Source organism: Musca domestica, unplaced genomic scaffold (assembly GCF_030504385.1).
Source record: "Musca domestica strain aabys unplaced genomic scaffold, Musca_domestica.polishedcontigs.V.1.1 42, whole genome shotgun sequence".
NCBI lineage: Eukaryota > Metazoa > Arthropoda > Insecta > Diptera > Muscidae > Musca > Musca domestica.
This window is the reverse complement of record NW_026712329.1, coordinates 5369843-5394884: the sequence shown is the minus strand read 5'-3', so window position 1 is coordinate 5394884 and position 25042 is coordinate 5369843. Positions and strand designations below refer to the sequence as shown.

General features: G+C 34.3%; 3 protein-coding genes across 3 annotated transcripts in view; 1 reads left to right on the top strand and 2 right to left on the bottom strand.

The window, feature by feature from the left end:
- Positions 1-25042, bottom strand: part of LOC101892867 (uncharacterized) — a 201581-nt gene that overhangs the window by 149870 nt on the left and 26669 nt on the right. The window lies entirely within an intron of this gene.
- LOC131800438 (uncharacterized) lies at positions 790-3335 on the bottom strand. Its single transcript, XM_059127003.1, has 5 exons — positions 3244-3335; positions 1578-1709; positions 1304-1521; positions 1053-1206; positions 790-996 (listed from the first exon to the last, which is right to left on the bottom strand). The coding sequence occupies exons 2-5, from the start codon at positions 1678-1680 to the stop codon at positions 881-883; spliced, it is 591 nt and encodes a 196-aa protein (XP_058982986.1). The 5' UTR covers positions 1681-1709; positions 3244-3335; the 3' UTR covers positions 790-880.
- The window catches only part of LOC101888738 (myb-like protein O), a 53426-nt gene continuing 32049 nt past the window's right edge, over positions 3666-25042 (top strand). The window contains exon 1 of the mRNA XM_059126999.1: positions 3666-4756. The gene's annotated coding sequence lies outside the window, so the exon portion shown is untranslated. The remainder of the gene's footprint in view (positions 4757-25042) is intronic.

Here is a 25042-nt window from a genome sequence, read left to right as displayed (position 1 = left end):
TTCAACAAAAAAATAAAAAAACCGTTAAACTTTTTTTTTAAATTCTAAAAAACGAACATAGGGATTTACCGTTATATTTGAGTCTATACGTAGACGTGGACCTGCATACGCAATTTTGAAACAATTCCGGTGAATAATGTATTTTCAAGATTCCGTGTAGGCTACTATTTCCGTTTTCTTTCCGAGTATTTTCGAATTTATCACTCTTTAACTTTTCTACAGATTATTGTCCAAACTACTTATTTTTACCACAGGGTAAACCAATTTTGAGATACTTTAGTTTATATCTCTCTTTCTCTTTTTTACTGGACTCTCTAGTTTGCAAATGAGCAAATAAATTACGTCAATATACAACGCAAACAACAACAATGTTCAAAGTGAATGACTACCTCAGGCATGCTAAATTAACAAAGATACGAAAATTTGCAAGCACACACACACACACACACACCTAACGCCAATACTACAGACGGAAATTTGTGTACTCTCCCAACATACCAAATTGACTTGAGAATAATATTTTAACAAGCTTACAAACATAAGCCTTAAGCTTGAGAAAATCTTGAGAATATATTGAGAAATGCTTGTTTAACAATTATAGAATAATCGAAACGGAACCCTTATTTATAAGCTTATTCTTGTAATTGCAGAATAAGCTTACGAAAGTAATATTATATTAAGCTTGCTAGTGCAATTTTAGAATAAGCTTACAAAACTAATATTTTCGTAAGCTTATGTATTTATAAAAAAGTGTACATATTTTTCAAAACTATTTACTCCATTTTTATTAATTCAGTTGTGTTTTACATTAAGATAATTAGTTCATCTATTATTAGTGAAAGTTATAATATTATTATGTTTTTTTTTTTTAATTTACATTTTATTTTTTGTTTTTGTAATCGTTTCGCAGCTTTATGCGATTTTTAGCGAATTGAAAGAAAGTGCGCGTGTCCTTAATGAATGCGTCCTCCGTGTAGCCCAATGATAAAGTTGCATCTATGAAATATAGAAATTAAGCGTTTTTTTCAGATACTATTGTTAAATAGAAATACTTCGTATTGCTTTTGTTGTACTAAAATTGCGAACACTTCTCTTTGTATCCGTCCCTTTCCAGCAGAGTCGTTCTCCCAATTCATCTGTTATTATTTTTTTCCAGCAATTCCTTACGAAATTTGGTGCCTTGGCAACAAGTTTCAGTTCGCTTTCCTGAAATTAGGGAAAGCATAGTGATATTATTATTTTTGTTTTAGTTAGTATTTTTGAACTAAATCATTTCCTGAACAAATTATAGAATGAAACTTACAAGAGAAATAAATGCTTCGTTTATTTCTTGGAGACCTTTTTCAAATTCCAGAAACGACTCAATATCCTTGAATGGAACGGAAGGCATTACTAAAGTTTTGGTTTTCTTTCTTTCTGGTTTGAGCTCCTGCAACTCCTTACGCAAGATTTGCACTTCGCTTATTAGCCTTATGAACATAGGCTGAATTGCACTTATTACTTGGTTAGCTATATCTAAAACTAAAATAAGATTTTATCATATTTATGGAGAAATGTTTAAAAAATATTATTTTTACCTTCAGAATTTGTTATAAGTTTATGGTAATTTTCATTTATTGGCGGAGCTCCCATGTTAACATTTTTCTGACTAAAGAATAGTTTTGTGAAGTCTTCAGGCATTGTGAATTAGCGGAAGAAATACAGTTTTGCTGTTTTGAGAGAAAGAAACCATTTTAACTATCTCATGTAAAAAGTGTGTCTCTATTGTTTCTGAGAAAGATAAATCCGTTGTCTCCCATATATTCAAGAGAGAGGAATAAGTGGATAGAAAAATAATGGTTCCAAAAACAATACTTTTGATCCAAACACTTTCTGCGTTCCTGTTGTTCCAATTGATGAAACTTTGAAAACATGTTGTCCAACACTATAATAGTTGTTAGGCGCAAAAATTGACAAGTATATGTTTTCATTCTGAATAAAAGTATTTGAACTTCTTTCCACTTTTACATGTTCTTCAGAAAGTGAACTGTTTATACTTTGTTCAACCAATCGATTATATAACTGCACGGATACGTGGTTTTTCTTTTTAAGAAGTCGTTTTAATTTTCCTAATTTGTTTTCAAACTTAAAGGCGCTTATATTTTCTAGCGATCCATATAATAAAGCATCACTTGCTAGATGCTTCATAATAATTCACTGGGACATTCATTACAAAATTGGTTAGCAACGCTTGTGCGCACTCATTGTATGTTTTACATTTGCTTTCATCTAATAATATGCGCAAAGCCAAGCTTAGTTGCATATAATGAGTATAACGATTTTCATCCAATATACTTTTTAATATAAAAGGTCCAGTATATAGAAGGAATTGCCGAAATTCTGTTGCCTTGTCTCGCTCAAATTCCTTTAAACTTCGTGGTGCTCTACAAAATTCCCTCGGAGTTTGACTTTTAAGCGTCTGCAGTTGATCATCAAACACTTCGATTTGTGCTGGAGATAGCGAAAACGAACAATTTTTTTTTCCGGATCCAAGACTTCATTAATGACTTTACAACTCCAAGACAAACTACGTGCATGTAATCTAATGGAAAGGATTGAACTATGTGTATTGGTAACTTTTCTATTGCCATTTGGGTGTTTGTTATATGATGATTTGCACAGTGACGTATTCTGAAATTTTCATCTGTTCGAGAATCATTATTTTCTTGTGTGAAAACCATGCGCTTCTGAACGTATTTCCCAGTTTGTGTGCACTTGTGGCAGGAATTATAACCTGTATGGCTTTTTATACCCAAAACTAGGGATCTTGCTGGTGAATCGCATATAAATGACCGGCAGCTAACTTTATAACTAGGGTTTTTTTAATGATCTAGCATCTTTTGGTAGGCTTGGTATCATCCTCCTCATTATTGTTAAAAGTTCATTCACTGCAGAGTTCGAAATTAAACGTTTCACACTCCACTTAGCCAACTCATCTTGAATATTAAGTTTTTCAATTGGAGACATAGTTGGAGCTTCGTCGCTTTCATTTTCACTCTCACTTTCATTTTCACATTGCACAGGAACTGGGTCGCTATTTATTTCACTAGTTTCCGACCGTTCTTATGATAAAATTTTTTTGTGTTGATTATCACTAAAAAGAAGTTCAACTACCTCTTTTGCTTCTCTTCTAACACTTTTTTTATATTTATAAGGCATTTTTAAAATATTACCAATTAATTTTTGCAAAACACAGCGAATTACCTTTTTTACATTGAAATGAATCAATAAATGCAAAACAAATTGTTTTCACCAAATAAATTTATGTACAAATGCAATGCCTACTCACTACGAAATGGTTGTGTGTTCAAAAAATTTTCAGACACACTTGCGAAACCTTTGTACAAATAAGCATTTCTAAAGTATTGTTAAAAATTTGTTGTGAAATTTCTTTTTAATAATATTATTCTCAAGTTGTGTTGTAGTTTTATTTTTATTTGGTATGTTGGGCTATATGAATGAATGAAAAAAAAGAAACGAACGAACGAACAATTCCCAACCGAGAAACCGAATTGGCTCATTTCGTCGGCGATTTATTTGAACATTTTCTGTTCAACATTTGCTCTCAGTTTCAACGTAAACTTCTATTGAAAACCACACGCATTCAAGAGATAATTCATCTGTTAATCTAGCTATTTGTGAATCCTCAAAAAGATAAGGGAGATAAAATAGAAAAGAAATCCAAGCAAATAAAAATATTAAAATTTCATTCAAACAAAATTAAAGAAAAATTAAATAAATTAATTTTTATGAAATCAACCCTGCGCGAGAGTATTTGTGAAAAATTCAGTTACGAATAAAAAAAATTGTGTGACCAGCTGCTGATGAAATTGAATCACTTGATGAAATTTCGTGTTTTTGTTGTAATATCACAAATATCCTAAATGGCTTTCAGTGCTCGTGAAGAACCCTACAAAGATTTTCTGTTCGTTGAACGTTTGTAATTAGTTTTCTTTGTTCTTGGTCGGTTGTCAAGTCCTGAAAATAAAATAAAAATTCCAGAAGAATTCAGAAGCCAAGTGGAGTGAAGTGAAGATTAATTAACAATTACTAATTAACAATTGTCTCTTTTTTGAATACTGCACTCGGTATTGTTTTTGGTGAAGCATACTTTGAGGCACCCCATTAAATTTCCTTATCAAAGAAAATACAATCACGTGCATTTGTTTTGTGTGAGTGTGTGTAACGCGACGTAAACAGGAGAGTTTCGCTTTAAGCGTCACACGTGCCACTTCTTGTATTATGTTGGCTGACAGCACATTTTATTGTATGCCAGTATCAGCCACAACTGTAACCGTTTCTACCTCAGCAACAGCAGTGTCTCAACACGTTCGACGACATTTGTTGCCAAACAACTCAACCGCGAACATTTACCGGTGTGGTGCTGCTATGCATCAACATTCAATGCATCAAACTATCCAAAACGCAAACCATTTGCATCGCCAGAGCAACGTTGCCGCGATTCGTTGGCATTCTCATTTGAATAACTGTACAAACATTAATAAAAAGTTTATGTTGGGCGATCGCCGTAACTGCAACACGATCGCGGTATTGTCCAAAATTATTTTGTGTAAAAATATTATTTGTTTTAAACGTATCGAGCAACGAAAAGTTATTGGCGGTTTTAAGGGTAGCGGCGGTCGCCATCTAACCAACAAAGGTGTACCAATGAAATTGTACATGACGATGTCATCAATGTTCGACAACATGATGCTCGGTAAGTTATCATGCTTTTTTGCTCGCAAATTTGTATTTATTTAAAACTTAAGAAAATAACAAGTAAAAAATCATTAAGTTCAGGTAAGCCGGGCCGAACTTTTAATACCCTCCACCTTAGAGTAAAGGAAACATTAGAACCTATTTTAATCCACAAATACCAATTTTTAGACATATTCATGGGAAAATGTGGCAAAAATCACTCAAATACCGAATATCGGGAGGTACCATTATAGGGGGGCTATACCAAAGCCTGGACCTATACACAAAAAAATGTGGCAAAATACCGAATATCGGAAGGTACCGTTATATGGGGACTATACGAAATCGTGGACCTTTTCAAGCAATGTCTCGCCACCGGAGCTAGAACCCATTGCGAACTACAAATACCAATTTTCAGACAAATCCGTGAACAAATGTGGCAAAAATCATCAAAATACCGAATATTGGAAGGTACCGTTATATGGGGATTATACCAAAACGTGGACCGACATATCTCATTTTCAAAACCAACCATCCTAAACACAATACAAATTGTTCTGTATCGTGATTTCCACAGACAGACGGACGGCCAGAAGTAGGGATAGGTAGGTCGACTTTTGCCTAGATTCACCGAAAAGTCAAAATAAGTCTCAACAACGTATTCAGCGAACGAAAAAAAAACGTACCACTCTTGCACCGCGGCCTTAAAATGACAACTAACACGGTAGAAATAAGCATCAAACCCAAAGACTTCAAGATCATGTCAACAGAGAAACATCGAAACTGTTACATATACCAATATTCCTGAGAAGACTTCGGTGATATAAGCCGAATTTACCCGACTTAATCGAACCTAAAATTACATTGATACTGAATTGCATTTGACTTAAAGTTTATTGTTTTACAGATCTATTGTCCCCATGGTTCCATAAAAGAACCTATTTGTTTTCATTTTTTCTTGTAAGACCAATTGAGGGAAAAGCAATTGGTCTTGTACAAGAAGACCTACGACTTCTGTAAAATGGCCTGTTGTTCTTCTGCAAGATGACTATACTATACTATTAGTCTACCTATAAATCTTTCGACTTTTATGAGTAGGTATTATTTATTTTATTCTTTATAAGAAGACCGGCCGGCCTTTTAGAAGATGGCATATATTCTCCCTATAAATCTTCAATAGACCTACAGGCGTTCTATAAAATCATTTCTATTAATATATATATATATATATATATATATATATATATATATATATAAGAAGACCGGCCGGCCTTTTAGAAGATGGCATATATTCTCCCTATAAATCTTCAATAGACCTACAGGCGTTCTATAAAATCATTTCTATTAATATATATATATATATATATATATATATATATATATATATATAGTCATATAATAAAATGTAGACCTTCTTCTACAAAACCAATAGGATTTCTTCTAGAGAAGTAATAGGTTTTCTTATAGAAAACCATAGACATTTTTAAATGGACCAAAAATACTACTTTAACAAGACCTTGGGGTGTTTCCACAGAAGAAAGTAAGTATTCTCATAGCCCCTCTGACCACATGCTTTTGCTGCCTAAAACGTAAAAGCTTAAAGAAAGTTTATTTCAGGCATACCATAAACCCACAAAGGCGAGAAACTAAAATTAATTCCTTAAAACCTATATATATAGTTTGAATATGGTGGGTTCGACTTCACTTCTATCAGTTCAGATCTTATAGAGCGAAGGTGACAGGTGACAAATTGAGAACGCCCAGATCTGGACATGTTGGTTTTGTCCAGATCTGGGCGGCGCCAAAGTGATATTTTAACCGACTGATTTTTGTGAAACACGTTTCATGATGTTTTTGTGCGGTAAGTTATTTGTGTGCGTTGTAATTGTGCGTTTTTAAGAGAACAGCTAATCAAAAACCCTAGTATAGACAGGGATTTTCCATTTACAGAAATGCTGAAAAATATGTCAATGTGAAAACTTTTTAAAGATGTTCCATGTATGGAAAAACTGCGCTCGGCCTTAGAAGGGGATAACTTATCCTCGCGGGAAATTATTACATACCCTTTTCAAAAATATGAATTATAACCATTTTTGATATATTTCGAATTAAACCCTTGTCAAACGATAAACGTTCAAGCTGGATAATAATCCTTTGTATAACAAAACAAATTATAAATCTTAAAGAAAATCCTAAATGAATGATTATTGTCTTAATTGGTTAACGCTTTTAAGGTTCGTTCCGAAACAGAGAGAACAACAACAACAAATTAGCCGCTTCATTTTATTGATCTTTTTTCCTCGCCAGTTTTACAGGAATGAATTTGAATATTACATTGTTATTTCTTATGGTTAAGTGAGTGATTAATAAAAGTAAGTAAGAGTTTGAGATTAAACGAAAACTCATTTGAGTAAAAAAGCTGTAAGATCGGCGGGGCCGATTTGGCAATTTTCAAAAAAAAAAATAAAAATCGATTAAAAATTTTCTTAAAATCTTAAAAACGCCAAATGTAGCCGTCTAAACGACGACGTGGACCTGCCCTATGCACTTTTTGTCATACGCCATTAAAATATTCAAAGGCGAAACTTGAAAAATAATTCGGTGAATAATGTAGCTAAAATCATCAATATATACCAAAATGTGGACCTGCACAATTTTCTGCCTTAGGCTGCAGTATCCATTACGAACTTCAAATACCAAATTTGAAACAAATTTGATCATCAAAATACCGAATATCGGGAAGTACAGTTATATGGGGGCTATACCAAAACGTGGACCTATATGACCCATTTTCAATACCAAAAGCCCTGCAGACATTATATACATTTGAGTAAAATTGTATCTCTCTAATTCATTTCGTTCGGAAGTTAGAGTGATTTCCACAGACGGGCTGACGAAGGACATCGCTAAATCGACATAGAATTTTATGCTGATCAATATTAATATATATACTTTGTGGGGTCTAAAATGTATATTTCGAGGTGTTACAAACGCAATGACAAACTTAAACTCCATACTATGGTGGAAGGCATAATAATTTTAACAGAATTCTGACAGTGTCAAAAACGAATGAGTAACTATTTAATACAGTGAGCGTCAATAATAACAATAAAATAAATGCTTTTACATGCGGCTGCTACACTCTGAATATAGGAAACTCACGTTAGCCTTCGTTGAATGTCTTCTATCACTGGGAGAACTTTAAAATTGTGTCTCAACAGTCGGCGAACAGTTAGACGAAGTCTCACAAAAAATCCTCTAAATAAAAAAAGATTATTTAGTTTCGATTAATGTTGCATCACTCTCACCGACTACCAATTTCAAATTATCAAATTGTTTGAAACGACACCTTGTGTGATGTGTGTCCGACAATGATTGGTCCACGTATGTTGTTGGCAGATTCTTGCAAGTGCCAGCCAGTTGTATGAAGCACATGTTTGTTGAATGCTCGTGACCAAATAAAAATAAAACTATGCCACACACTGTGTTACGCAAAAGTGCAAGAAGGGCTTTTAGTTTTAAATATGAGTCACAATGCAAAATTGTTGTTGTAAAATATGAAATTAATTTATACATTAATACATGTGTTTATATATAATCACACCATCACGACCACATACTATTGCTCGTCAATGTGTCATATGCAGTTCATATTGAACAACAAACAGGTCAGTCAATGTAACAGACATTGCTTTGTAACCAAAACTCGATGTAACTCATCTTCAGTTAAATATCTCATCTCATAAGATAAAGAACAGTGAAAAAAATTTGTTGGAATTAATTGAAAAACTTTTTTTAAATGAAAAAATAACGGTATGTTGTAGTTGAATTAATTTCCAAAACGAGCTCATTGACCTCGATTAAAAATACCATAACTAAGCGAATTTATTCTACATAACCAAGGAACTTTAAACAATCATTTCAAGGGGTAAAGAATTGTTTATACCCTCCACCATAGTATGGAGGGTTAAGTTTGTCATTCCCTTTGTAACACCTCGAAATATACATTTTAGACACCCCCATATACAGTTATATAGGGGTGTCTAAAATATATATTCCCTCCCTAAATTCGGAATTTATTCACCGGAATCGCTCCAAATTTCGTAATTTTATTTCGTAATGGGTAATACAGTGTGTGACGGAAAAATGGCTACGCGGGTCCACATCTTTGTGTAGCTCCCATTTAAAGATACCTCCCTATATTCGGTATATCCGGAATTGTTTCAAATTTCGTATTTGAAATCCCTAATGGGTACTACAGTCTATGACAGAATGTTGCATATGCAAGTCCAAGTCATCGTATAGCCCCATGTGTCGGTACCTCCCTATATTCGGCATTTTTATGAAGTTCACCATAGCTTGTGACTATTTCAAATTTCGTATTTGAAGTTCCCAAACAGGTCCATAACATCGTATAGCCCCTAACTATAGGTACATCCCCATATTCGGCATTTAGACGAGATTAGCTACATTATCCTCCTAGATTATTTCAAATTTCGTATTTGTACTTCGTAATGGGTAATACAGCCTGTGAACCAAAATAACAGCAACTCCATATATTCGGTATTTTTAAGATTTTAACAGAGTCTTTAAAGGGTTCAATTTTTTATTTCATAATTTATTTATTTACTTTTTTTGAGAATTTCCAAATGGTGGAGGGTATTCAGAGGTCGACCCATATTTACTCGAAAACATTATGGGATAATATAAAAACATAACAATTAATTGATTTGACGTGACGGAGGTCCGATATTTGATTCGCTGAGCGGTAAACGTTTTGATAGCTCAGAGAACCAAGTTCGGTCCGAAATTCCGCTAAAAAAGGACAGCCTAAAATAATAGAATTTTAAACAAAAGCCAAATAAAATTCTCTCATTTTAAAACAAGTTGAAAAGCGCGAATTGTTTTTTCATATTTTTAGATCGCAAAATATGTTACTGAACTGCAAGAATGTAAACGTTTTTACTACGATTTCCTCTATGATATAAAAAAAAAAAAAAATAATACAAAACTAGTAGATAATTAAAGGTTCTGGAACAGAGCATGTGTTTCTTGTGCAGACAGATAGAACATTAACAACCAAATTAAAAAAAAACGAACAAATTTCCGATACAGAAATGCCCAAAGTGTATAAGGAGGTAGAAGAGCTTCGTAAAACTACAGAAATACATCCCTGAGGCTATGCCCGCTTCCTGTCAGACTCATTCAAAATTATACTTTTCTCATTTTTAAAACAAGTAAGCAAAGGCTACAGTCGAGCGGGGCCGACCGTTGAATACCCTACAACACTATAATAAACGATATAGTTTATATGGGCGAGATACTCAAAAGGATTCCAGAAGATATTGTGACAAATAATAAAAGAAAACCATAATGTTTCGTTCTATAATTTTCGAATAATAACAACTTAAACGAATTTGCTCATTTCCAATTTATTGGTAGATGTTGCACGTAAATGGTCTTCCTAGATCTGGAACCAATATTTCCCAAAGACCTATAATCTCTCAGAAGTGGCAAAAGATTAACATTTATTATTGGTTTTTGACTGAAACGCATCTATATGAGATACAGACATTTGACTATATTCTTCCACGAAATCAGCGTTAACGAAATAGTCAGAAGTGCGTCTTTCCTGTATTTGTGAATTCTCCAAAGAGTCACTGGAATAAACATTTTCGTATTTTGTCTACAAAAGTTGGCAAACTATTTCGCACATTGAATATTTTTGGATGGCCATCCAAAACTGCTTGGCTTTTGCAATGTCCGGTAACCCCCATTCAAATGTGCGTGAGGATCGGGCGATAATTACGACCTGCTGACAATTTTGCAGTTTTTTTGGACCATTTCAACCCCTAAACATATTGCGATCATCTCCAAAAAGAGTAGGCTTCTATTCTGACCCTCATCTTATACCCATGCAAAATTTCCTAAAGATCGGTCCATAAATGCGATCTGTATATGATATCCTTATATCCTAACTACTTAGTTTTGTTAGCTGTAGAAATATTACCAAATGTTTAATTCAAAATGAAAATATGCCAAAAATATGACAAAATTGAAAAAATATGAGAAAATGTTACAAAATCAATATTTTCATCTTTAAAGAGATATTTTCATGCGATTTTTTAGACGTTTTTTGTTTCCTGCCAAGAGGCCATTCTGAATTAATGAGAACTGTCGAACATATAAGAGATCTTTCGAGCATATCTTCTTTGATAGACATATATATCGCACATATTTTGCTATATATCCGATTTGTTGGATGTTAACATCAATGTATAGGTCAGAAGTAACCTTGTCATGGCTTCGTGATTTCGCCGGGATTTAAAATATTCGCGGTTTAATGAAAAATTTTGAATTTTTCAACACAAAAGAAATGGTCTCTTTTACCTACCGCTAAATATTATCCGATGACCACCCAAATTGTGTAATGTACACAACCGTTTTAGTTGCAGATGCAATTTTTTATTATATTCAGAGACATCTTGGAAACTGAGAGGAGTAAGGACTACGGGAGCCATGTATATACTAGCTGCAGTCGGATAATGGGGGGTTCGGTCCTTCTCAACTCAGTCCATGTCTGCATTACAAAAATATTATTTTAGACTCCCTATTTATTTTTACTAAAATCTAGAAAAAAATGGTCAAAGAAAAATGGTTATAAACAAAATACCCCTTATAGTATATATATGAAATTTAATGTTGTTGTTCGACATATTCAGCAAATATATATGGTCCCTTCGATCTTGTGGGGAACCTCGGCGTCATTACCCTCTCCAACCTATTGTCCTATCTGCCTTCATGTTTTATTTTAGGACCCCTTAATACCATCACAAATTATGGCCCTACCGCACTACAAGAAACGTCAAAAATATGTTTACCAACTCATTCTGAGTGCAATTCAAAATTTGTTTTTAGATCATTATTGTTTATTATAATTATGATCAATGATAAAATATGGAAATTCATTTGATGATATGCACTAACATAATTATTAAATTGTATAGACTTATCTAATCAAAAATATTAACAAGCATTTCTTAGGAAATATAAACTATAAGAAATTAATTTCTTTGCCCAATAACTAAATATACATACTATTACTCAATTTCAATATATGCATATAGAAGGTAAAAATTCAGTAAACAACAATAAAAAAATTATATTACCCTCATGGGTTAATGTTTCTGGGATTTGAGGAAAGAACAATTTATGGAATCTTTACCATTGAGATACTACGGATAAGCAAAAAAATAAGAAAAAGAGATCATACAAAAACAACAACATTTCTCCGTGTGATCTTTGTATAACAGTTTTAAATTATTGATCTCTCTTTTTTCATTACAACCACGTCTGTTCAATGTAAGTATTTATGAATGGGTATGCTAGACAATAGAAAAAAAAACAAAACAAAAAACAACTAAAAGAAACTTACCCCCGAACTCCGCTGTCGATGAAGGCCTCCAGTCGATGCATCGTTGATGGTGGGTGCTTAATGGAATTTATGAATGATTTAAATTCTTGCATTTGAACATACCGTAGGTGTAAAAAGTGGGTATGAGTATGATGTCGTATAGTAGGGTGGTATATATTGTTTTAGGCGCTATATATATTATAAAATTTTTTAACTAGTATTTTTTTTTTGAGATTATTGCAATAAATATATAAGTTATATAGATTTCAATATATAGGTTTTGAATTATAATATATAGAGCGCACTACAACGTATATATCTTTAAATATATGTATACTTAATTATAAGATTGATTTTTAATTTATTCTTCGGAAAGGCGAAATGTTTGCACGGGTTGCTGGTTCAATTTTTGTGGGTATTGATGAGGTCAGATTTAGAGATGTGGTTCAAGGTGACACTTTGAATGCTCTAGGTTATAAATCACTTGTAATGAATGTTGGTTATTGTAAATTGTTTGGTTTGGAATCTCAACCAATGTGATTGTTTCGACGTTATGCATGGCCGATATTTTCGGGCAGGTGATTGCAGGGTTTCTTCAATTTCAATACGGTAGATTGAAGGTATGTTTCAAGGATGGTAGGGGAGTAATTTTTCATTGGATTTTAATGAATTGAATGAATGAATCCGGTGTTGTGGAGAGTTATTCTTCCCAAGATGTTTGTGGTGGAAATCGTGTAGACTGCATTCTAACCTCTAATGCATGGGTAGAAAACTGTAAGGTCTGACACTTTTTTTGTTGCTTTTGAAAAAATCCTTTAGAATAATTTGTTGAGCAGGATATATACAGCCTTTTCCAGGTTCTTGGTAAGAAAAAACACAACGGCATGGGCCAATTCACTATGGAGTAGTGTACTATTATTTAAGGCACTTTACCTATTTTAAAAAAAATGCTTACCTTCCCAATATGACATTAAATGTAATATTTTGAATATAATTGTTTAGTATTTCTTTAAAAAAACTCGCTATATTTTAAGATTGAACTGATTTTTTAAGAATTAGGATCTCAATTTTTTTTAGAATGTTACCTCTTTGAGGTTTGCACAAAAAAAGGAAGATCTTTATAGTTTTGCTTCACAGCATACCTAAGGTGGAAGAAGAAATTTGCGGATAGTCAAATTGTCAAATAACATGGAGGCGTTTAACTAATCGATAACTAGCACAGCGTAAGACGTAGAATTTGTAATGATTTTTATGAATATACTTTATATACATAGAATTATATATAATAAGTAGATGAATAAATATATTAAGTACATTTTCAGAAAAAAATCATTTTTTTAGTTAATAGAAAATATTAAAGTTTGTTTTATTAATTTGGGTCTTGCGATCTCCACACTCTGTGTGTACAGTACAACCACAAAACGCAAATGCAACACGGGCGAGCCAATAAGTTTTTCAAGTTCCGTCTTTTTGCCCTGGGAGAATGTGTAATCAAAACAAACCCCAAAAAATTAAACAAGTGACTTGATAATCAACATTTCAAATCTCCTTAATAAGAGTTATATATAGAAAATAAATTACGACAGAAAATAATTCTGCCCATATATATCTTCATGCCAACTTTAATGTTCGAGTTATTGTGTGATTTTAATTAGCTTACTCTAATGTGGAAGCCAATGGAGAATGTTGAATGGGATACCCTCAGATGTACCATAAAGTATGGGAGTTGAAGGAGCGATTTGTTGATTGAGACCACTGTGGACATTTAACCGGATTCTAAAGATTTAAATTATTTGGTCTCCTGTAAAAAGCCTATTTTAAATATATACTAGCAAATGGTTGTAATGAAATTTTGGTTGGTGCTTTGTGTATTCTTATGACAGTGGCCAATACAAACCGGATAATTCTAAGAGCGTTGCTATGTAGAATTAGATGGAAACAGGACACTAATATCGGATGTCTTTTCCATGGTAAGTGCCAATTTGCTTGCCATTTAAATCTTCCAAGAGGTAATAATTGTTTCCTAGCCTCTCCTTTACTTTTGCTTTCAAAAACAAGGGGGATAACTTGGCATTGAAAGATTTTGAGGCACTACTTTGAGCAAAGTTTCTATAGAAAACTTCTTGGCCAATATTAAATGATTTTACCCTGGTCCTGAGATTATAGGCGTGTTGATTTCGTTCGTAGGCTGTTTTAATATGTTGCCTTATATCTGTTCTCATAACATGAAGACTGTCTTCTTTGGACAATCTCGCGCTAGGTTCGTCTAGAAGGTTTAGTTTTCGCAATAAGTTATAGGCAGAACCATGCGTAATCATATCGAAGCCAAAGAGAGCACGGTATGGGGAGCAATTTATGGTTTGGTGAACTGCATTGCGAAGGGCGCAACTTATTGAAGACAGGTGTTGGTCCCAGTGTTTATGATCGCTCTTTAGGTAAGCGCGAATCCCAGCGAGGAGGGAGCGATTCACCCTTTCGGACGCATTGGATTGGGGACTATACAGAGCCGTATAAACGTGTTTTATACCTAGTTCTGTGAGGAAGGCATTGAGTTCATTTGATCGGAATTGACTTCCGTTGTCACTCACCAAAACTTCAGGAACTCCATAGACATGGAAAACATGTTCAAGTAGAAATGCCTTAATTGGAGAGGCGGTGAATTTACGTAATGGACAGAGCCAGTGGAACTTGGACAGATGATCGAGGACTATAAGTAGGCCAATATGTCCATTTTTACTTCTCGGATATGGTCCAAGGATATCCACGTAAAGTCTTTGAAACGGTCGTACTGATTCTGCCATATTTCCCATAGGTGGTTTCAAGATGACGTTTGGCGCCTTTGTGGTCTTACAGACCTCACAATTTCGCACGTAATCACGCACATCCTTTACCATACCTGGCCAGAAAAATGTTCTTCTCAACAAATCTAACGTTTTGGCCATTCCTCCATGGGCAGCAACAGGGTTGTCATGGGCCTTAGCAATGGTATCACTTCTTAGCCTAGAAGGAATCCACAATTTCCAACAATTCTGCTCTTGTTCCTCTGAACCATTGTAGTGGTCAGTGCGATAATAAACATATCTATCTACAATTTTAATGTCGGGAAATTTATTGGGATCCTTTAAAATTTGTATCTTCAACTTACTATAATCGTCATCACTATCAAAAAATTGTGATTCCAAATCTACTCCGGGCTCCGCTATTTCAAGAGATGATATGTCATAACTTGGAATTCTTGAGAGGGCATCAGGGACAATGTGATCTTTGCCCTTTCTGTGGCTTATAGTAAAGCGGTATGGTTGCAACTTGAAGACCCATCTAGCGAGTCGTCCATTCAGGTTGGGTTGTCGCATGAGCCACAATAAGCTGGAATGGTCGGTTACCACTTCAAACTCTTGAAGCTCCAAATAGCATCTAAATTTTTGTATTGCCTCTAGAGCAGCTAGACACTCTCGTTCTGTAACGCTATAGTTACGTTGCGAGGTGTTAAGTTTCTTGCTCATAAATGCTATGGGCTTCTCGTGTCCCTCATTATCGAGTTGTACCAGCACAGCACCTATACCATAATCGCTCGCGTCACAGTGTAAATAAAATTTTCTGGAAAAATCTGGATTGTTTAACACTGGAGCGGATGTTAAGAGCGATTTTACCCGTTCAAATGCGTGCTGTGCTTCTTCCGTCCATTTGAATTTTCGTTTGGTGGATACAACCTCGGTGATTGGGAACGTCTCGTCTGCAAAATTGTGGATAAACCGACGGTACCATCCACAGATACCTAAAAAACCGCGTACCTGCTTCAAATTTTTGGGTACAGGCCAGTTTTTTATTGCCGACACCTTTTCGGGGTCTGTTGAAATTCCACCATTACCAATAATATACCCGAGGTAGTTGGTTCTGGTTACACAAAACTTACTCTTGGATATATTAAGGGTAAGGTTCGCATTTCGAAATTGTGTGGCAATTCTCATTAGGACACCAATATGTGTGTTGAAGTCTTCCGAGACTATAACCATGTCGTCCAAATATCCAAAGACCGTATGCCGTAGATCTGGCGGTATGAGCTCATCCATCAATCGACACATTGTCTGTGGTGCATTGCACAGTCCGAAAGGCATAACCACAAATTGATAGAGTGGTCTACCCGGGACTGTGAATGCCGTCAATTGTTTGGATGACTCATCCAGACCTATTTGCCAGAAAGCATCTTTAAGGTCCAATTTGGAAATGACATTTGCTTTAGGAAGTCTCGAGAAGATTCCCTCTATGTTTGGCAACGGGTAAGCATCCTTCTTTGTGACAGAATTCAGTTTCCGTGCGTCCAAACATAACCTAACTTTGTTAGGTTTCACCACGAGCCTCATTGGGGAACTCCATGGTGAAGAAGAGAGCTCTATAACTCCAAGTTCGAGCATGCGGTCTATTTCCGAAAACATCAATTTTTCCACCGCAGGCGAAACCGGGTAAAATCTCTGTTTTATTGGCTTGGCATCGCCGACATCAATAGTATGAGTTATTAAAGTGGTTCTGCCAAGACCTTGCTTTTCAAAACTAGGGAAAAGAGATATAATTGCATCTAACTGTCTCAATTGGTCACAGGACAGTTTTATTTGAAGGGTTTCGTCTTTGTCTATGTCAGAAGGACTAATTTCGGAAATATCGGGTTTACAGGGAATATTATTTTTAAAGGAGATAATATCCTGCGGACCGTTTATATGTCCTAAAAGGTCAAAACTTTTCCAAAAGTCAATCCCAAGGATTAACCTGTGTGATATTGACGGTATTATGAACAATTTCATATCCTTTCTTTTGCCATTAAATGATATAGAGACATTTATCCAGCCTAAAACATTTTGAGATTTTCCATCTGCGGTCTTAACAAAGGATTTAATAGGCTGAAAATTTGGGAGTTTCGAGAATTGAAACTGAGCAAGTTCGCTACCAATGCAGCTGATATTTGCTCCAGTATCCAAAAGTCCAAATTCTTCGAAATCTAAAAAGGATACTTTTGCATAAAATCGCTTGTCCTGCGGGTTAGATACAATCGTGGAAATTTGAATTTTTCCACAGATTTTTCTTAAACGGAAATATCTTCGCAATCGGGTTGTGGATCTTTTGGGAGATTTAATTTGCGAAATTACATTCATGTTAAAAATTTCATCACGTTTTTGTTTATATATTTCCCAGCGCTTATGATAAGGCATTTTGGGATAAATTATATGGGATACGTTTTCATTGGGTATTTCAATAGAAGAAATTGGTCTCTTAAGAACAGTTATGTTATTTAGTGGATTGGACAAGTCAGGGTTAACGGGTAAGTCCGGGCTTAAATTACAATGTTCGGAAATCAGTTGTTCCTTTAAATTTGATCCCTGGGAGGACCCATTTGCTTGAAGTTTTTTGGCAAGGTTTGATTTTGACTACGGGCTAGACATTTCGTACATTGGGGCTTATAAATATTTTTAGCGCCACACCCATAGCAAAAAATCGTCCTTTCTTCTAGACAGTCCTGCCAAGTGTGACCTGATTTATCACAATTCCAACACATAAGTTTAATCTCGGGTTTATGTAAGGCGTTAACCTCATTTTCGCATTCGATTTCTTCAGGAAGTTGATCTTTCAGCTCAGCTACTTGCTTTCGTGGTGGGAAATTTAAATTTTGAGTACGATGAGATAGCGTTCTACGTACATACTCATCACTAAAAAAGTTTTCGCGCATTTGCACGAGCTTTCGCAAATGAGCTAAGGAACGAATAGGGACATAAAGGAGGTCCTGTCGTATTTCGGGTCTCAAATTTCGGGCTACTATTGATATAAATTCTTCCTCAGCCATGGGAAGAGAGAGCTTATCAGCAATTGTTTGCAAAGCATCAAGGAAAACGTCATAGCTCTCGCCAGGCTTCTGTTTCCGGCTTCGCATTTCTTCGCGAAGGTCATATGATGACTTCTTATCCTTATACTGGCTTTGGATAGCTATACAGAAATCCTCCCATACAATGGTTTCCACTTGCTTATGGTACCGCCAGTACCATTCGCGAGCCTTGCCGGTTAACAGGGTATTCAAATTTTTACATATTACAGTAAAATCATTGTTGAATGTTTCTTTTGTCAGAGTTTTAACTCTATAAAGAAACTCATCAATATTGAGACCGTTCGACGAACCATCGAACTTCAGGTTCCAATTATTGATAATTGAGGTAATCTTTTCTGCATGTCTTTCAAACGGAATAATGTTGACTATACCATTTGGACTCGAATAAATAGGTTGTGGATATGAATTATACGGTCCATTATGGTTAAAATTATTTGAGCTCAAATTAGGGATATTGTTCTGATGGTTATGTTGAGGATTAGCTTGCGTATTAAATGCATTACTGGGATGAGTTCTCGAATCATTATGATGGGGTATAGTTGGATTCATGAGGTATTGAGTTTGGTTACCCAAATTTTGGGGAATTTGGTTCAAATTTGGTGCGGCATTTGAAGTAGGAATTTGAGGTAGATTTAGATTTTGTAGAAGCCTTGTCAATTGGTTTTCAATCATTCGACCTATTTCCTGGTAATCAACAACGGCACTAGAAGTCTGTTGGTTACCAATATTAGCGGGAGATGTGTTAGAAAAATCAATAGAAAGATTGTTCTGGTGAGGCGTTTGTATAGCTTCAGTTCGAACATCTTGGGTTTCTTGAAATAAGTTCTTGCTAACACTGCGTGTTTGGTAATGTTTGCTCATAGCACCTCTGCCTTTACCTCTGGTATTAACGGCTTTAGGAGCTGGAGGAGGCTTTGAAGCAACATTGAAGGTTCTTAACTCAGTAAGGTCACACACACGCTGACATACAGGACATTCAGAACTATTTGAAAGATGCGTCTCAATGCATGTCCTGTGAAAAGGATGTGAGCATTCACTAATGATAAGGCAATCCTGTCCATCAGTTAGGGCGTGTTTACACACGTGACATTGTGTTTGAAGGTTGGTCGATGTTGAAGAAGTTTGAGCAGGTAGCTCTGAAGGTATCGTTTGCTCAGATGCCATATCAAAAATTTATGTCAAATAGAGCTTAATGATAAAAATTTTAAAAAGCAAAACGATATTCTCAAGCAATGGTAGTTTAAAAATCCTTTAAAGAAGAAAGAATTCGAAATTTTATTAGATATCAATATTACAGCTAGACGTTTCTTGTAGGGAAAGGGTACATAAATTGGAGTGATAAATAACATTTCGAACAACTAAGGAAACAAATTGGTCTATGGCATGTTCATACTCCACTGATTCAACATTTTTAAAATCAAACTATAAAAATAATACTTCAATCAATTTTTCTTTCTGTTTTCAGAGAGGTCATTAATATGCTTACGCAAAATTAACGATATCCATCTCCGAAACCATACTGATACCTAAGTCTTAAAGAATGGTTAAAAAAATAAAATATGAACATGTTAAGGAAAGATAATAAGATCATTTTATTAAGAAATTTGAAGAGATAAAACATTTGCAGTTATTTCCGGTCAGTTAATCGAGGTTAACCTCAGACTACCGAATATCCAAGGAGACCACTAACAAAGTATTTATACATCCTAAATTCTATCAAAAAGAGATCTTAAAATTTCAAATTTTATGAAAGCTACAAAAAAAAAATCTGTAAAGAGCCGAAAGGACAAGGTCGTTATCCTTCGGCCCCACGTTGGGCGCCATTTTCTGTAATGTACACAACCGTTTTAGTTGCAGATGCAATTTTTTATTATATTCAGAGACATCTTGGAAACTGAGAGGAGTAAGGACTACGGGAGCCATGTATATACTAGCTGCAGTCGGATAATGGGGGGTTCGGTCCTTCTCAACTCAGTCCATGTCTGCATTACAAAAATATTATTTTAGACTCCCTATTTATTTTTACTAAAATCTAGAAAAAAATGGTCAAAGAAAAATGGTTATAAACAAAATACCCCTTATAGTATATATATGAAATTTAATGTTGTTGTTCGACATATTCAGCAAATATATATGGTCCCTTCGATCTTGTGGGGAACCTCGGCGTCATTACCCTCTCCAACCTATTGTCCTATCTGCCTTCATGTTTTATTTTAGGACCCCTTAATACCATCACAAATTATGGCCCTACCGCACTACAAGAAACGTCAAAAATATGTTTACCAACTCATTCTGAGTGCAATTCAAAATTTGTTTTTAGATCATTATTGTTTATTATAATTATGATCAATGATAAAATATGGAAATTCATTTGATGATATGCACTAACATAATTATTAAATTGTATAGACTTATCTAATCAAAAATATTAACAAGCATTTCTTAGGAAATATAAACTATAAGAAATTAATTTCTTTGCCCAATAACTAAATATACATACTATTACTCAATTTCAATATATGCATATAGAAGGTAAAAATTCAGTAAACAACAATAAAAAAATTATATTACCCTCATGGGTTAATGTTTCTGGGATTTGAGGAAAGAACAATTTATGGAATCTTTACCATTGAGATACTACGGATAAGCAAAAAAATAAGAAAAAGAGATCATACAAAAACAACAACATTTCTCCGTGTGATCTTTGTATAACAGTTTTAAATTATTGATCTCTCTTTTTTCATTACAACCACGTCTGTTCAATGTAAGTATTTATGAATGGGTATGCTAGACAATAGAAAAAAAAACAAAACAAAAAACAACTAAAAGAAACTTACCCCCGAACTCCGCTGTCGATGAAGGCCTCCAGTCGATGCATCGTTGATGGTGGGTGCTTAATGGAATTTATGAATGATTTAAATTCTTGCATTTGAACATACCGTAGGTGTAAAAAGTGGGTATGAGTATGATGTCGTATAGTAGGGTGGTATATATTGTTTTAGGCGCTATATATATTATAAAATTTTTTAACTAGTATTTTTTTTTGAGATTATTGCAATAAATATATAAGTTATATAGATTTCAATATATAGGTTTTGAATTATAATATATAGAGCGCACTACAACGTATATATCTTTAAATATATGTATACTTAATTATAAGATTGATTTTTAATTTATTCTTCGGAAAGGCGAAATGTTTGCACGGGTTGCTGGTTCAATTTTTGTGGGTATTGATGAGGTCAGATTTAGAGATGTGGTTCAAGGTGACACTTTGAATGCTCTAGGTTATAAATCACTTGTAATGAATGTTGGTTATTGTAAATTGTTTGGTTTGGAATCTCAACCAATGTGATTGTTTCGACGTTATGCATGGCCGATATTTTCGGGCAGGTGATTGCAGGGTTTCTTCAATTTCAATACGGTAGATTGAAGGTATGTTTCAAGGATGGTAGGGGAGTAATTTTTCATTGGATTTTAATGAATTGAATGAATGAATCCGGTGTTGTGGAGAGTTATTCTTCCCAAGATGTTTGTGGTGGAAATCGTGTAGACTGCATTCTAACCTCTAATGCATGGGTAGAAAACTGTAAGGTCTGACACTTTTTTTGTTGCTTTTGAAAAAATCCTTTAGAATAATTTGTTGAGCAGGATATATACAGCCTTTTCCAGGTTCTTGGTAAGAAAAAACACAACGGCATGGGCCAATTCACTATGGAGTAGTGTACTATTATTTAAGGCACTTTACCTATTTTAAAAAAAATGCTTACCTTCCCAATATGACATTAAATGTAATATTTTGAATATAATTGTTTAGTATTTCTTAAAAAAAACTCGCTATATTTTAAGATTGAACTGATTTTTTAAGAATTAGGATCACAATTTTTTTTAGAATGTTACCTCTTTGAGGTTTGCACAAAAAAAGGAAGATCTTTATAGTTTTGCTTCACAGCATACCTAAGGTGGAAGAAGAAATTTGCGGATAGTCAAATTGTCAAATAACATGGAGGCGTTTAACTAATCGATAACTAGCACAGCGTAAGACGTAGAATTTGTAATGATTTTTATGAATATACTTTATATACATAGAATTATATATAATAAGTAGATGAATAAATATATTAAGTACATTTTCAGAAAAAAATCATTTTTTTAGTTAATAGAAAATATTAAAGTTTGTTTTATTAATTTGGGTCTTGCGATCTCCACACTCTGTGTGTACAGTACAACCACAAAACGCAAATGCAACACGGGCGAGCCAATAAGTTTTTCAAGTTCCGTCTTTTTGCCCTGGGAGAATGTGTAATCAAAACAAACCCCAAAAAATTAAACAAGTGACTTGATAATCAACATTTCAAATCTCCTTAATAAGAGTTATATATAGAAAATAAATTACGACAGAAAATAATTCTGCCCATATATATCTTCATGCCAACTTTAATGTTCGAGTTATTGTGTGATTTTAATTAGCTTACTCTAATGTGGAAGCCAATGGAGAATGTTGAATGGGATACCCTCAGATGTACCATAAAGTATGGGAGTTGAAGGAGCGATTTGTTGATTGAGACCACTGTGGACATTTAACCGGATTCTAAAGATTTAAATTATTTGGTCTCCTGTAAAAAGCCTATTTTAAATATATACTAGCAAATGGTTGTAATGAAATTTTGGTTGGTGCTTTGTGTATTCTTATGACAGTGGCCAATACAATTGGTAGGCTTCTTCCCCGCTCTAAACTCTAGCTACATGCGAAGTTCCGCGTCGATTGGTCTATAATTGCGACCTGTATAGCTACTGCAAAATCCGACATTTTTTCAGTTTTTGGTCCATTTCGACCCCTAAATATTATGCGATCATCTCCAAAAGAAATAGTGTTCTATTCTGACCCTAGCCCCACCTCCATTTTAAATTTCGTGAAGATCGGACCATAATTGCGACCTGTAGAGTGATTACAAATTAACATGGACAGACGGACAGATGGACGGACGGACATACATAGCTAGATCGACTCAGCTCGGCGAGCTAGGAAGATCCATATATACTTTCCTATATGGGAAACCAATATTTCGAGGTGTTACATAAATTCTGGCCCAATCAAACTTATAATACCCCCGACACATAGTGTTGTAGGGTATAATGAGTTAAATAGAAGGAAAAATTAATGAAATGCTAGGATTTTCTCTCAAAAATATGATACAAACTGTTCAATCTTTCAATATCATGACAATGTACGTGTCTTCCAATCATTGGTTTTTAAAATATTTTGTTATCATTTTTCAAAACAATAAATACATACACAAAATTGGCAGAAGTCGGGCGCACTTACAAAAAAATTGTATCAGCTGGTAACTCTACCCTACCTTTTTATTGTACCATGGATATATGTTATGCAATAAAATACAATTGATTTAAAGGATTTTAGAAAACTGTTGTCTACTTTGTTCAATAAAAGCCAATACGAAGCTAAAATGATACTGGTAAACAGAAATTACTGTATGTGATATTTCCCCTTGAATGAATGGCTCCAAATCTGTAAAAATATTTAAAGAAAAAGGAATCTCTTCGATGGTGGACTTTTAATTTAATTAGTTTTACAGCTTTGCCATACATTATATATTTTTCAAAACTGTTGTAATATTTGTATCATTTGTTGAATAATTGCATCATGTACTAGAGAACCTAAAGGTTCATAGAAGACTCACAGCGGGTTTTCTTTGTTTAAAAATGGTCTAACGCGTCATCTGACTTATCTATATCTTCACTCCCGTCTAAACTATGTCTGAGTTTTTCCTTCCATTATTGTTTTATCATTCCCACCCATTGCAGTTGCGACCACATTTGTGGTTCAAGTGAATAGTAGACACTTTGAGGAAAAAAGAATAGAATAAACAAATCAATTATAAATAACAATTTTTTTTTTTATAGAAATAATTTAACGCAAATTTTAATCTCATAAATATAATTATATCCTGATACTTTGTTAGCAATGTGGTAACGTAGATGAAACACTCATATATCGACTGTAAGGGCACCCTATTCAAAGGCGCTCAAACTATCCACATAAGTTTTGACAAATGTATGGCAGATCCAACAAGATTAAGGAAAATCGTTACCGATTAGAATTATAATTAATATCGTTATTAAAATGCCAAAATACATATAAAGGGGTTTTCAACTGGAATACAATTTTTAAATTTGGCACCATTCAAAGTGTCATTCTTTGATATTTGAATAATTATTATTGTTCGCAAGTAGAAGGTACGGTACCATCTATGTCTGTTTAACATTTTTTTTTTTGTTTTCGACTTTCGAAAAGTTGTAGAAATGCTATAAATGTAGAAAAGCTATAAAAGGTCATAAACTTTTGAAATATTATAATACCCCACACAATACATCCCATGTTGGGTAATCAACGTTAGGGTCGTATTGTTGAAAACTCGCTGGTCATAAAGATGATAGTTTCCTTGTGTACATTTTCCAAATCTAACTAAGTTTTTTATAATTTTTTCAATTAATGAGAACATTACCGATTTTCATTGAACGAAAATTGAGCCCTTGTGTTTTTTGAAATGAAAGCTGCATTAATTGTTTTTCGTTGTAGCTGTTTTGAACTCTGCAACCAAACGAATGTGGCTCTGCCCTTTTAGTGCTAGAAGGTTGCTGTTTACGAAATGTGTGGAACGATTTCTCAGATGACAGACATGCGGTCATTAAAAATTGTAACAAGCTTTACAAATATGCAATCACCGTGTTCCTGTCTAAAACTCTTACTATTTAAATATGTTTAAGGTTTTTTTCGATTTATGTACGATACGTAGGAAAAGTATGTAACATACTTATACAGCGAAGGTAATTCGGAGAGAGAAGGGAGTTTGGAGAGACAACATGATTTTGTCGATAAAATCATTTTCAGTGACAAGGCCCATTTCCATCTTGATGGCTTCGTCAATAGGCAGAATTGTCGCATTTGGGTTAAGGAAAATCCCCAAGCGAAGCAAATGCATCCTCAAAGTGTCACTGAG

Bases quoted from the DNA above. Each gene is read 5' to 3' on its own strand.
- LOC131800438 (XM_059127003.1), bottom strand. From the start codon at position 1,680: ATGCCTGAAGACTTCACAAAACTATTCTTTAGTCAGAAAAATGTTAAC. The intron at 1,522-1,577 runs GTAAAAATAATA...ATCTTATTTTAG, and splicing joins ACTTATAACAAATTCTGAAG to TTTTAGATATAGCTAACCAA. The intron at 997-1,052 runs GTATTTCTATTT...TATATTTCATAG, and splicing joins TACAACAAAAGCAATACGAA to ATGCAACTTTATCATTGGGC.